At 39.2% G+C, this 13,547-nt stretch overlaps 1 protein-coding gene across 3 annotated transcripts in view; it reads left to right on the top strand.

Moving 5' to 3' along the window:
• Positions 1 to 13,547, top strand: part of larp1 (La ribonucleoprotein 1, translational regulator) — a 66,426-nt gene that overhangs the window by 26,933 nt on the left and 25,946 nt on the right. For all 3 annotated transcript variants that reach the window (XM_030153657.1, XM_030153656.1, XM_030153658.1), the window contains exons 2-3: positions 4,798 to 4,862; positions 10,887 to 10,952. In XM_030153657.1, the coding sequence (XP_030009517.1) occupies positions 4,798 to 4,862; positions 10,887 to 10,952 (131 nt within the window). The remainder of the gene's footprint in view (positions 1 to 4,797; positions 4,863 to 10,886; positions 10,953 to 13,547) is intronic.

Below are 13,547 nucleotides of genomic sequence, written 5' to 3'. Positions count from 1 at the left end.
CAGTATCAAGCTGTGGTTGTAGACTGTTGGTTAGTACAGATACTAGACATAGACATTGTAATGATCTGATTGCATGTTAAACAAATGCTTTGTGACCGTAAATGACAGCACATCCTCGGCTGTTTCAGGCTCAGTTTACCTGGTCACTGGCTTTCCTGCAGCAGCGATGAAAGTCACTAGAAATCATTTTTAGAGATAATCATGGTTGCTCACTAAGAAAACACAACCTTGACCCAGATTAAGTCAAATAAAAGGTCATCAGTGACTCAAAACAAAGCTAAGTTTAAAGGTCAAAAGTCAAGATAGCCACCAAAAATACTTTTGAAATCCATTTGATGTGTTTTTAAATGGCTGAGCTTTCGAAGGCAGCAAGGATTCAGGAAAAATATTATTTTCCTTATTTTTTTGTTAAACATTTACTGTAAAAAAAAATTGATTTATCTTGCTCCTCTGGGTGTAAGTGCCATCTTCAAACTGTTTCTTTGGCCATATGGGAACAAAAGTCCAGATTTTAGAATGACAGTCACAGGGGGGATGGGAAAACCAGGAAAAACACTAATCTCTTACATTGTGCAAAACCTTTTTGTCACAGTTCCTTTAACTTCTAACCTCGATGAAATGACATCAAATCAGTTTCAAGTTTTTTAATGTGAAAAACTCATGTATAATCAACAACAGTAAAATTGTGCAATTAATACACAGGTGTATATTTAGCATATTTTATGTGTAGACATGATGATGATTCTTTTCACATTGTGATGAATGAGAATTAATGTATGTGTGTGGGGGGGTGGGGTGGCGGGGGGTCATCTGTCCCTAATGGTTGTTGTGTCCTGGCATTTAAGAAAACTGAATTGTATCACACTTTCCATTGTTGATGTGTTATTTGTACCACAGACTGAAGTCTAACTGGAAACTTTTCTATGTTGTGTGTTTATTAATTACGAACAAAGCACCTTTCTGACTCCAGCCTGGTCAGAGTCATGCTCTTTTCAAATGCAACCCCCTCTTTGGTCACAGTTTTTGTCTAAAGGCTTTACATTAAGCCTAACATACAGAACATTGGAGGTTTGCTGCACTCGTACTAATCTACCCCCACTGTTCTTTGGATTTCACAGTAAAAGGCTGGTTTTTTCAGGTTGAAAAGAAGTGGTAGCCCAATCATGTTGTTGTGACCTGAACCACACCACAGATATGCATTGCACTAATATTCAGCTCTGTGCATAAACTCTAAAAGAAAAACCTGTGAGCTTTATTTTTTAAATTTCTTTATCTGCAGTGTCTTTAACTGGTCAGACGTTTTGTGATTTTTAATTTTATACCCCCACCCACCCTATACAGTGTTCCCGCTGGTAAGGTTTTGCCATGGTGCCACACCACACATTTTATACAAAAAAATCAATAATAGGCCTACACGTTAGGCTCTGCATATTTTAAAGTCTTGAATTTTAAATAGTAAGGTTTTACAACATGGAACAGTGGTTGCAGTGGTAGTGTCTTCCATCTTTATTGGTTGGTTCTGCTGTCTGTCACTATCGGAATTAACTGCCCATTTGCACATGCACGGTGGTAAATCTACTTGGACAAACTGTGCAGCAGATGAGTAAGTCATTGAGTGTGTCATGACTCAATAATTAATACTATTTTTGTTATTATTAACTTATTAAATGCTGTGACAATATAGTTGTTTTCTTTCCTTAAAAATGCAGAATTCTGTTCTGGTTTCTCTGTTTGGGTTTCTGTTTGGGTTGGTGAGCCCCCCCCCCCAACTGATTTCTCAGACTATTCACCCAATTAATTTCAGATTTCAAGCAAATTTTCTTTACCACTAATAGAGGTGCAATGCAAAATTTGATGGCTGAATTTAAATTTTTGGATTTTTTTTGTGAGTTTTTGAAAATTTTAACTGAAAATTTGTCCAGCTGATTTCTTGAAGACTATTCACCCAATTTGATGAAGTGCGATGAGGTTGAAAATTAAAATTTGGGCAGAATGTTTGTCTTGGTTTGATTGAACTAGCCAAAAAGGACAGTAATTCAGTTTAATCTAGTTTATAATTGACTAGAATGTAAAATTCAACATTTAATCCCTGGGAAGGCAGGGTATCAGTGACCAGGAGGAGCAAAATGTTGTGCAGTGGGGTGGGGATATTAGTAAGCTCCACCTACTCACTTGTTCCTCTCAATGTTTGGCCTCAGGAATGTAAAGTATTGTACTATCACATAAGCTGAAATGGAACACAGTCACATTCTGTTCCATGTTGTTTTACTGTTGAGGAGCTGTTGAGTTTGTTTTGTCTTTAAGAAAAGTTCTTTCTATATATTACAGATCAGTTATGATCTCACACAGTATTGTTATGTCTGATTCACTAAAATATAAGGTGTTGTGCGATGGAGTTGGGGTATTTATGAGCTCTGCTTAAATTTTCACTTGTTAGATCAGCTTTGACTTCCATAATTGAGACACATTTACAATCCTGCCTGCCGCTCTGTGTCGTCGGGTAGTGACGTCCAACGTGGAATTAACCCCCCCCCCCCATCTGCGGATTGCACAATCTCTTTTTGTCACAATCGTCCTTTAAGGAGCTTACTGAGATTTTCTTGCTTGGTGTCAGCGTCTTGGCCAAGTACTTGTGAGACGCTTTTGTGCTTCGTAGTCTGGTGACACCGAGGCCAAATACAGTCAGAGCCAGGGTCTAAAGTGATGCTGTGAGCTTCTGATGGAGATGCATCAGTGTTCATCAGGTGCTTGTGAGATGGTTTGAGTGTTTATAAGAGAACAGAAACCAGATGCTGAATTTTTAAACACTGAAATTTTGAACTTTTTCATACAGGCTGCTACTAAGAACAACTTTCCATCCATAATCCAGCATTTGTTATGGCAGTTAGCAGGGTTCGTACAGGTGCTTGAAATCCTTGAAAATGCTTGAATTTCAATGTTGTGTTTTCAAGGTCTGAAAAGTGCTTGAATTTTAGTTTAAGTGCTTGAAAGGGCTTGCAATTATAACTCTGTGATTTGATTGATTGATTTTTAATTAGTGCTCTCTTAAAATATTTAATCAGATTAATCACAGGGTTGCTGTGGATTAATTTCAATTAATCACGATTAAATATCATTCATTTTTTAATCTATATTACTCATGTTTCATTTTGCATGAGCAAACAGACTTGAGAAAGAAGGGAATATATATGCACTTAATGTTGTTACTAAACATCTTCAGCAGTTTCAACAGAACAACTTGAAACAACTTAAAACTTTACAATGCTGCCTGCAATTGAGAACAGTCTCTCACACAGAACAGTGGTTGCATGAGTGGCGAGATCTGTGGTATTTTAAGCTGGAAGTGCTTCAGTGAAAAGAAAACTCCATCCTTTAGAGTGCGCAATAGTACTTTATGTCAGTCGAGTGTTCTGTCTTGGCTTTTTTTAAAATTCAGATTTCCCATCCAGAGGGGTAACGTACCTAACGTGAGTCATTCTGCGCTGCAGATGGGTTAATTGTGTTAAAATTTAATGATTAATTATGATGATGGATTAATCCCTTTAATGTGTTAATTTTGACAGCCCTATTGTTAATATTAACTGCCAGGTTAGATGCCAAGCCAAAGCTACTTACAGAGAGGTGAAACATTTAGCAAAATAAAACTTTGTCAAAAAATTTATTTAGCAGGTGCTGTCAGGTTGACTTCAAGTACATTTTTATCTAAATCTTTGGCCCTGTGCGAGTGTGTCTGAGGAACGCCAAATGTTTTTCCTTTTTTTGGATAAAACTTTGTGTTTTTCTTTACTTTTTGCTATTATGAAACATCATTTTTTATGTTTATAGCATAATACAATGTACATCATTGTGATAAAAAGGGAAAAAATAATCCTGAGTATGTGTATTCCCGTAGATATACATTTGACCCCAGAGAGGTGCTGTGCTGGAAAAATAAGAAAATAACCCTTAAAAGTGCTTGAAAAGTGCTTGAATTTGACCTTCAAAAGTGTGTACGAACCCTGAATAAGGCTCCTTAATCAGCCCTTGGGGCTTAAGCCCCAAAATCTCTTGTATGAAACTACACGGTTGATTCATAGATGACATTGAAAGTAATCTATTTGCAGTTATCCTTCAAATATGGTTACTAAACATGTGCAACAAACATGTAATTGAGGCAGATCAGTAACAACAACTATCAGAACAGTAAATGTCACTTATTAGGAAAAGGCTTCAGGTGGTTTTGCATTCTGTATAAGACGCCTAATACTTGTAATGGCAGATGGAAGCTTTTTTGGAAAAAATGACCAAGAAGTAGAGAACATTTTAATTGACTGTTGAGCTGTTTCTGATTTTAAACCATTTTCCCAATGTTGGTAAGTGGGAACTGAATGAGTTTTCAGTCTCCACTTTTCTTGTCATTTGGTCGCACTGAAATTTTTGTGATATAATCCTCATTCCACCCATTGAACTGGTGCAGACCAGTTGGTCTTTGACTGGTCTGCATTTTCTTGTTTCTTTGCAGTAGCATCTTTGAAACCATGACAGAGCAGAAAAATGTGCTTCCTTGTTGCTTCTGCTTTAATTTGCTTTATCTGCCAAACTAGCCAAAGAATGTGAAGACATTCATGATGAGGCTGGCTGCCACAGGTAGATAAAAATTTAAAAGCAAATGCTGTTGCATAATGTTAGAAAGCAAAAAATTAAGGAATGCAGAAAGTGAAGTCATTTCCAGTGGCAGCCAACTGTTTACTGCAATGTGTGTGTGTGTTCATTTAAGTAGAGTGAGTTGTAACCACAACAATCTTTGTGTTCCCACAGAATCCACCGGCCCTGCGAAAGTGGTGAGAGCAGGGAACCCACCCAAAGCCAGACGTGGAGGAAAGGTAAGATCTTTATCACTTATTTTGTTAAGTTGGCCTCTGTGATGATAAAATACACATAAAGCCACATACTGTGTTGGCGTGAATTAAGAGAAGCATAAATGGATGTAATTGGATTTGTCTCCAGTAGTGGCTGAGGGCTAAGATCAGGCTTGTTAACCGGAGTTATTAACTTTGACAGGAAAATAACAGAAAAATTCTAATTTGCACCCAGAATCACCTTAATTGATTGACCAGTTTGATGTTCAATAGGGGTGTAATGGTGCACTTGCTTGTACCGAATCATTTCGGTTCAGGGCCTTCAATACAATACAGAGGTGTACCGAACAAATACATGTAGCCTGTGAAGAACGCACACTCGCCTTAAGTTTCCACACGAACCTTGAAGCGGAACACACTCACAGTAGGGCTGCGTGATTTTGGCAAAAAATAAAATCCCGATTTTTTTTTTTTTTTTTTTTTTCCCCTCTAAAAACTCTATTTTTGGGTAAAACTACAAAAGACAACAGAAGTCAGCATGTCATTTTCGTGAGCAACCCACAATGCAAGCCACTGCTTCCTACCTCAAATCTGTGATGGTGTCACGTGATGAACCTACAGAAATTTTTTTTTCGTTGTCAAATCTTTATTGAATGAAGTAGAGAATACAAACAATGTATACAACAACAAAAAATAAGTTTGCCAGGGGAGTACATTACAATACAATGTCTAAAACAGAGCAAATATTGATGGTTTTTATTGCCTTTTTGTTTCCAGATTTATCTAACAGCTTCAAATAAAGTTCAACATCTTTCAAAAAATAAGTAATATTTGGTTTTGTTTTACAGAACTTACATTTGTGAATGAAAAATTTAGCAAGTAAGAGAACTAAATTAATTACAAAAAAATGTTTTTTTTTTTCCTTTTTGGGGTATCTGGGCCCACACAAGTGATATGTCAGTGATAAGGCATCAGTTGTGTGTGCGTGCATGGGTGCGTGCGTGGACCACGTGATATGAGTGATGCGGTTATATTTAAATTGGGGGATCCGTGCGTGGAAAAGACTGACCCAGGACACACTGGAGGGATTCTATCGCCGGAGTTGGTGGATGTGTCTGGGCAGAGGGTTGTCTGGGCTCCTCTGCTGAGGCTGCTGACCCTGTGACCTGGACCCGGATCGGAAGAAGACAGTACAATACGGATCCGGGACGACATAAGATGAGTGATCCCCGTACAGCTATATTTCACTTGCAGGATCCGTGCATGAAGCCACGGCTTATACTGCTGTAAGTACTGCAGGCTCATTAACAGATTTAACGTCCGGTCATTACACGGACTTCTATGAAAGACCGCGGTCACTGATAGGAGGAAGAGCCCATGGTAGCCCGTGGGCACGCGGCATGGAAGCATGCAGCCCTGAGGCACGAGAGAGATGAAATCGATTTCACGATTTCCCTTTTTTAAAAATCGTCCTAATAAAAAATCCGATTTCGATTTAAAATCGATTAATCGTGCAGCCCTAACACACACTATGAGCAGTGGCCGCAAGCGGAACCCATGTGCAATATTTGATATCCTAGATGGACATTTAAGTGGTGCACACCCATACACATGTTGAGTGTGAACCAGCATGGCAGCTCAGCAATATCACAGGCATGAAGCCAGAATTTGAAGACCCTCAGTCTTCTAAGGTCTCTGATTTGGGAGTATTTGGATTCCCTGTCAGTTATGTCAACAGAGAGAGAGACAGGTCGACAAAACAAAAGCGGTGTGCCAGCATTCTTCCGTGAAAATTGGTTATATTTAAAGCTGCAGTATGTAGGAATTATGTTCTAAGTAATTGTAAAATTGCCTTGACTGTCACCAGACATTAAGGAATCATGTTCATTTCAAATACTGATCTCACTGACAGTAGTAGTCCAGCCAGAATATGTGCATTTGAAAACCTCAGTGTCAGCCCTGAAATGATGTTTATGTTGACATTGTGTGTTTTGGTCTGATGCCCCGCCCATCACCTGTCTGATAATCACAGAGTCAGAAGCCTTTCAGCTCCAGGTTGCCAGTTCCACTGAGCTGCAGCTGGAACATTTCTGATCACAAATGTCTGACGTTATTAAACCTAAAAGGACTCTTATTATTCCCAAATACATCGTGACAAAGTGAGAAATAAAACAAGGAGATGTATAGGAGATGATTTAGAAACATGGAGACGGCAAAAGAGGAGAAGGATTTGAAGACCGACGCTGGCTCTGCCTTAGTCTGACCACTGGTAAGAGCCACTCAGACCCGGGGTCGCGGCCTCTTCACCCGGTCCCTTCTCCCGGGGCCGGGCTGCAGTCTCTTCTCCTGGCCCCAGTGAAGAGACTGCCGGTCCGGGACTGGTGAACAGACCGGGTACTGGTGTAGGACTTGTCTCTTGCCATGGTAGCTCCTTGTAGTTCAGTGTTTTCTGTGGAAGTGACCTGTTCATTTAGTGGTGTGTAATCCGAACGGGGGGTTCGGTCCGTGGTTCGGTGGTGGTGGTGGTGGGGGGGTCGGTAGCTCGGCGTCCGTGGTTCGGGGGTGGGGGGGGGTGGGGTGGGGTGGGGATCGGTAGTCCGGTGTCCGTGGTTCGGTGTGTGTGGGGGGGTTCGGTTGGTAGTTCGGTGTCTGTGGTTCGGTGTGTGTGTGGGGCGGATCGGTAGTCCGGAAGGGGGGGGGTCGGTAGTCCGGTGTCTGTGGTTCGGCGGGGGGGTCGGTAGTTTGGCGTCCGTGGTTCGGTGGTGGTGGTGGGGGGTTAGAGCGATCGTGTGGTTTGTAGTAAAAGTGAAACCTAATGCTCATTTCCCTTTTCTCTATCACCTGAATCTTCGCAAACTTTCATTTGAGTGTGCAGGACGTTTGTCCTGGCCTGTTATATATTAGACTTATGTAGAATAAGTCTGGTGATGATTTTTTTGTATGAAATTTATGGTGTGGTGGCAAGGATTAGAGGAAACACTAGTAGTGGACGCTCATGCGGGATCTGGCAACCCCTAGCCTGGGGGGAGGAGGAGAGGATACCACGTTCTACAGTATTTTGAATGTGATTGCAGTACCAGTTTTGGCCACAATCCTACATACTGCAGCTTTAAAGTTTATTAATGAAATTGGTCTCCTTTACTGTGCCAAAAACGTATCGAAAATGTACTGAACCGAAGACCCCAGTACTGAAAACATCCCGAACCAAAATATTTCTGTACCATTACACCCCTAATGTTCAACTGCAGACTTACTACCTAATCACTTTGAGATTTGTATTTGGTGATTGTGTTTTATATCAGTTTTCTTCATTTTTACACTTTTTCTGATGGTGATTTTAGCTTTTCTGCTGCATGAGGACCACTAGCCAATATCAGATACAATTTCTAGTCCCACCTTTGCTGAGGTTCAAAATAGACTAAAGTGATGCCTACTGTGGATAGTTCAATCTATTGAGTTGTGATGTAGAAAACCATCCCAAGCTAGTGGGAAATCTCTGAAAATATTGGTGAAAATTTTTGTCAATTTTATTTTGGTAAATTTACCAGATGTGAAGTAGGGGTGTGCAATATGGCAATATTAGATTTTGAAGGATTAGAACGTATCGACGATTCGACAAAGAAGAGAGATCATGGAATGCGGGGGTGTTATACGGGTGTGTTTTCCGTGCCGCATGTACCCCACAATGAGTACGTGCAGTGAAATGAAAGTGAAACTTAAGATGGCAGGGCAAGTCTATCACAACTCAAGACTTCGCCCCCACAGAGTCGAGTGTACTTGACTCTGTGGAGATCCATGCACATTAACTTGTTTTTGAAGGTGAAATTGGTATGAAACCTAACCAAACAAATAAAGACCTGTTCCCAAATCCAGAACTGGTGTGAAAATATATGTCTGCCATATGTGTTGTCATTCGAGCACAAAGTACACTTGTATGACTTTCATTTAATACTTTCAACAGTATAATCCAGCTGTTTCGAGTCTTTGTTCTGGATCACTCCTCTAAAATGTTTTCTGATTTCAGTCAGTGCAAGTATTTGTATCAATATTTCACAAAGATTTATACAATTTATACATTTATACAGTAAATGACCTGTTAATGTTAAAAGCTCAATGCAGTCTTTTAAACATCACAAACAGCAGCAAATAGAAAGTGTCATTCTGAAGACTGTTCATATTTATTAAATGGAGGAAATTAGAAATAAAAGTCAAATTCTTTTACAAGCCTGTTTCAGATGACGACCTGGTACCTTCTGCAGCTGGGGCAGCTATTTGATGAAGTGTAGTGATCAGCTATTGTCTCTGATGTCTTCTATTATTAGATTATTCTTTATAAATCCGCTCACAGTAGACCTGCACTGAAAAGGTTTTGTTTAAGTTCCAGACAAAGTGTAAGCAGCAAAGTCACAGATTCAGGCTGTTTCCAAATGTGTAGTGTAAATAAACACGTCACATATACTGCCATGTTTCAAGGATAAACCTGCTAGCATGGTACACTGAACCACAACATTGCATACTGAGTCATTTTAGTATGAATACATGTACCTTTGTAGTCAAAGTACAGAGGGTGGGCATCAGACTGAATGTTTATGTACTTTTCTGTTGAGTAGCTGTGTAGCCACAGAAAGAAAGAATCAACTCAGTTAAAAGATCTTTTCACTGAACAAACAAATTTGACCTGTTTCTATAGTTATAGTTGAGGTATATATGTTTTTGTCTATGTAGTAATGATCCTCACTCTTCTTGCTATTCAGTTGCGCAGGACCCACTGCCGACATAATTAGTTGCGATTGTTAAGTGACTGATTTGGCCGTAGAATGCAAGCAGCACATGCACATCTGCGTCGGTCCATTTAAGATTCATTATACTTCTGGTGGTAAAATCCGTTGATACTCCTGAATCCGACTATTTACTACTTGACTTTTGCAGTGCTTTAAACATGGTGCTTGTTTCTTATTTGGCTCTTGGTTAGACCCATAAAGGTTCCTGTAATTTGACAATGGAGATGCACACCTGCCCTATAAAACTACCCCAAAGTTCCTGTGATGGACACACACCTATTCACAATCCCTAACCTTTTAAGACAGACTTGTAGTATGGCAGGCTTGTTAAATCACACCTTGACCACAAAGTTTTATGACACTACAGCAGGAACTGAAGACAACTGAAAAATTGCCAGCAGGCATGGATTAGAAAAGCAATGATGATTAACAAACTATTTTGTAGAAGTTGACATGAAGAGCTGTAACATGTTAGGTCAGTGCAATGTACTGTCTACTGTCTGTTATTTCCTGACCCTCTGCTGTTGTTATGGTTATAAGGTTGTATTAACAAACATTAGCAAAGGTTAAGTTACATTAGCTCACACTATACATTATCTCATGTTAGCATTATTTCAGCTTTGAGTAGTCTGTGACACTGTTTTGATATTACATGAAGATGTCATTACAAGTCTTCTACCAAGTTTTTAAATGTATCTTTCAATGTAGCAGTGAATGTTTTTAGCAAGTTAGTGTTAGCTTGGAGAGTTCCATCCCTCACTTTTCCCCAGCACCGCCCTCTTGTCCAAATATGGACACTTTTGCTAAAATATTTAATTAATACAATACAGATTTTTCACACATAGATTTTACTTGGGTTGGCTGGGCAGTTATATTAATGGTCCACATATTGGAGAAAGATTTAATACTGTTATTGTGGTGGGTGGTGAACTGTGTTTAACAAAGTGGCTCCTTGCATGTTTTTCCACACACCCTTTAGTACCAAGAAAAATGCACATGGAAAGCAGGAGTTAGTGCAGTGTAAACGTGTGTTGGTGATACATTTTTCTCTCACTTAGCAAGTAAATGGGTGACAAGAAAGGCTAGATAGTGAGACTGGGACAGCAAAATGCTAAGTGGTCCATGTAAAAGGAGATGTTTAAAGCAGAGTATGATGTTTGTCACCAGTTTTTCATCAGATCATGTTTATTGCTGGTACGGCCATATACCGTAATACTGTACATGTCTGTACTGTACCAGTCTAATTCATTTAACATTTTCTACCCAGGTGGGAGATTTTGGTGACACCAACAGCTGGCCCACCCCAGGGGAGATTGCAACAAAAGACACTCAGGTAGGTGTTTTCACTGTGTAGGGAAAACGATATTTTCATTTTTGTGGGATTGATGAATGTGATGTAGGACTTTTCTTTGTGTCAGTCTCCCTGACCTCTAAATCATTAAGCTTACACTTTCAAAACACTCAAAGCAGCACTGTCATTTTCGTTTTGTTATTGTTATTAATTTTGATAGAGCTGTTTGAATTTCTTTCCTCAGGTTGTAGAAGCTCACAATTTTCACATTCAGTACTAACTTTAATATTTTTAGGCTGTACATTGTTAGTCAAACATGAAATTAGTACTCCGAACACTTGATCTATGGCTCTGGGTAGGTACAATGGACTATCTTGTGACATTTTTTAGATGAAACCATTAAAACCTGACATGTTACCATAGTATTAATAAAGACACTGTGTGACATAATATTGGAATTAAGTTTAAAGGCTTATTTATGCTTTGTTAGATAGGCGTACAGATACGCACAAAGCCGTCTCTCTGCATTCATTTCATTCGTATTTCTGTTCTTCTCCTGGAAGCTTAAGAATACGGATCACATGGAGCAAACAGAGTAGTACCATCGAGACCCGGGCTTGGCAGTGTTGAGATTTGAAGTGAATAATTTCCAGAAATGGCAGAGCTTTTTGAAGAGCGACTGTGTGAGTTGGTGAGAAACTACCAACATATTTACAGCAACTAACCCATCTCAATAATAACATTAGTAAAACCTCCTCCATTGATGCTGTATTTATTATTATTTACTTTCGTATTCTCAGTTTGGCAGTCAGTCCTCTGGTGGATTGATTGCCAAATTGTTATCCTCATAGCATAATTGCCTAAGTCTTATTTTTTTTCACAATATAGCCAATGATGCAAAATAAATCAGCAGTATGAGGGGAATAAAGTTATGCAGATATCACAATTTGGCCAAAAATATCACTTAGGCAATTTTGTTATGAGGCTGACGGGTTTCAGAGTATAAAGGCAGTGACGTTTACATAATTTTAAATGCACCCAACTGTTTTTGTGCGTATGTAGAGCATAAATGAACCCTTAACCAGCTCTTACTGGACTCCTTTTAGCCTGAATTAAGCCAAACATGACACAGAATGAAACCAAGCAGGCAGAGACAAAGTGTTCTTGTAAAGGGGATGGTGGAACTTCACTCCTCTGTAAATTAAAGCCAAACCAACCAGTCAGAAAGTGTTCTGACTGGTGCTGTAGTTTTCTATAATAGGTATTTTAGGGGTTGTGGCTATAATTACAGAGCAGCTAAACATTGCATCCACACAAAGCACTGAAGGTCTGCAACCGCTGCTGCTCCTTTTCTTTTACAGTCTGGATTCTCACCACCATGGTGGGACAGCTCGAAGTAGCAGAAATGATACAAACATGGTTGATGTCAAAGCAACTGCAAACATTTCCTAGCTGATACGCCTCTTAATCCTCAGTCAGGGAGATGAGCATGAGACAGCATTTGTGAATTGTGTTGTGTTGACAGCTGAGTCAGTTTCAAGTTTCTTGGTACATGGCTTTGCATTGTTTTACTTCAGTTGATTTTTTTACACTGAGCAACAGTTGGTCAAAATGTAGCCCTATGGTAGCTGCAGATGATTTGGAATAAATGTTTCATTTTCAACCTTTAGTGTTTCTCTGCATGTGTCTTATTACTGAAATCACCTGCAGCGCTACACCTGTCAAACTGTTACCGCTCTGTTCCACATATTCACTTTGCATACTTGAACTGGAAAAAAAAAACAGTCTCATAGAGCAGCGTTCCCCTTCAACACCTGTCCTACAGTTTCTTCTCCAGCTCAGGTGTCCATCAATCCCTTCACCAAAAGGGCTGTGAGATTTGGCCCAAAAAAAAAAAAAAAAAAAAAAAAAAGCCTTTTTACACATCTGAAGGCAACAGAACCATATTAGTGTTTCCTCTAGGTTTCAAGTTGTTTAAAACTGTGTTCTTGCTCATCTGGGAGCTCATAAGTACTAGATTCCTACACTGTCGAATATCCGCAGCCACCAGTTCTCTGAGTTACTCAAGAAAATCCTCTTAGAATTGTTTCCTCTGGCAGTTCTCTGTTTTCAGTTTGACCTCATCAGATGAAACTACTTTCATATAAATACTGAATAATTGAAATGTCACAAAAATGATCTTGTTTTCACTCATGATGACTTCATTTCCTCAGTAAAACATTTATACTAACTCCCGTTAAAATTGAAGAATCTCCATAACTTACAGATTTAAATACGCTGTGTGCATCTGTCTTTTTTTCATCGCTTTAAAATAATTAAAATGATTATTAGTGAAGGAAGGATACAATGCTGTAGCTGATTTAACAATGTGAACGGGGGCTGCATGGTTTTCAAACCTAATCTAGTAGAAAAAAAAAGTATCAAAACATAACCATGAACACAATGAACCTTTAAAATTGTAGGTTTTTGCAGTTAAATATGTGACCGTTGTGCCTGGGATTTGATTTATCATATAGTTCTAATATCTCAATAATTCCTGAAAAGCTAAGATTATTCATGTAATTATATTACATCATCACGTCTCCTACCCTGCACTAAACTTTCGGACTGTGCCTTACCCCCACCCTTATCTTCCCT

This window comes from Sphaeramia orbicularis, chromosome 14 (genome assembly GCF_902148855.1).
Source record: "Sphaeramia orbicularis chromosome 14, fSphaOr1.1, whole genome shotgun sequence".
Taxonomy (NCBI): Eukaryota; Metazoa; Chordata; class Actinopteri; order Kurtiformes; family Apogonidae; genus Sphaeramia; species Sphaeramia orbicularis.
The sequence above is the reverse complement of the archived record's forward strand: the minus strand, read 5'-3'. Positions and strand labels throughout refer to the sequence as shown.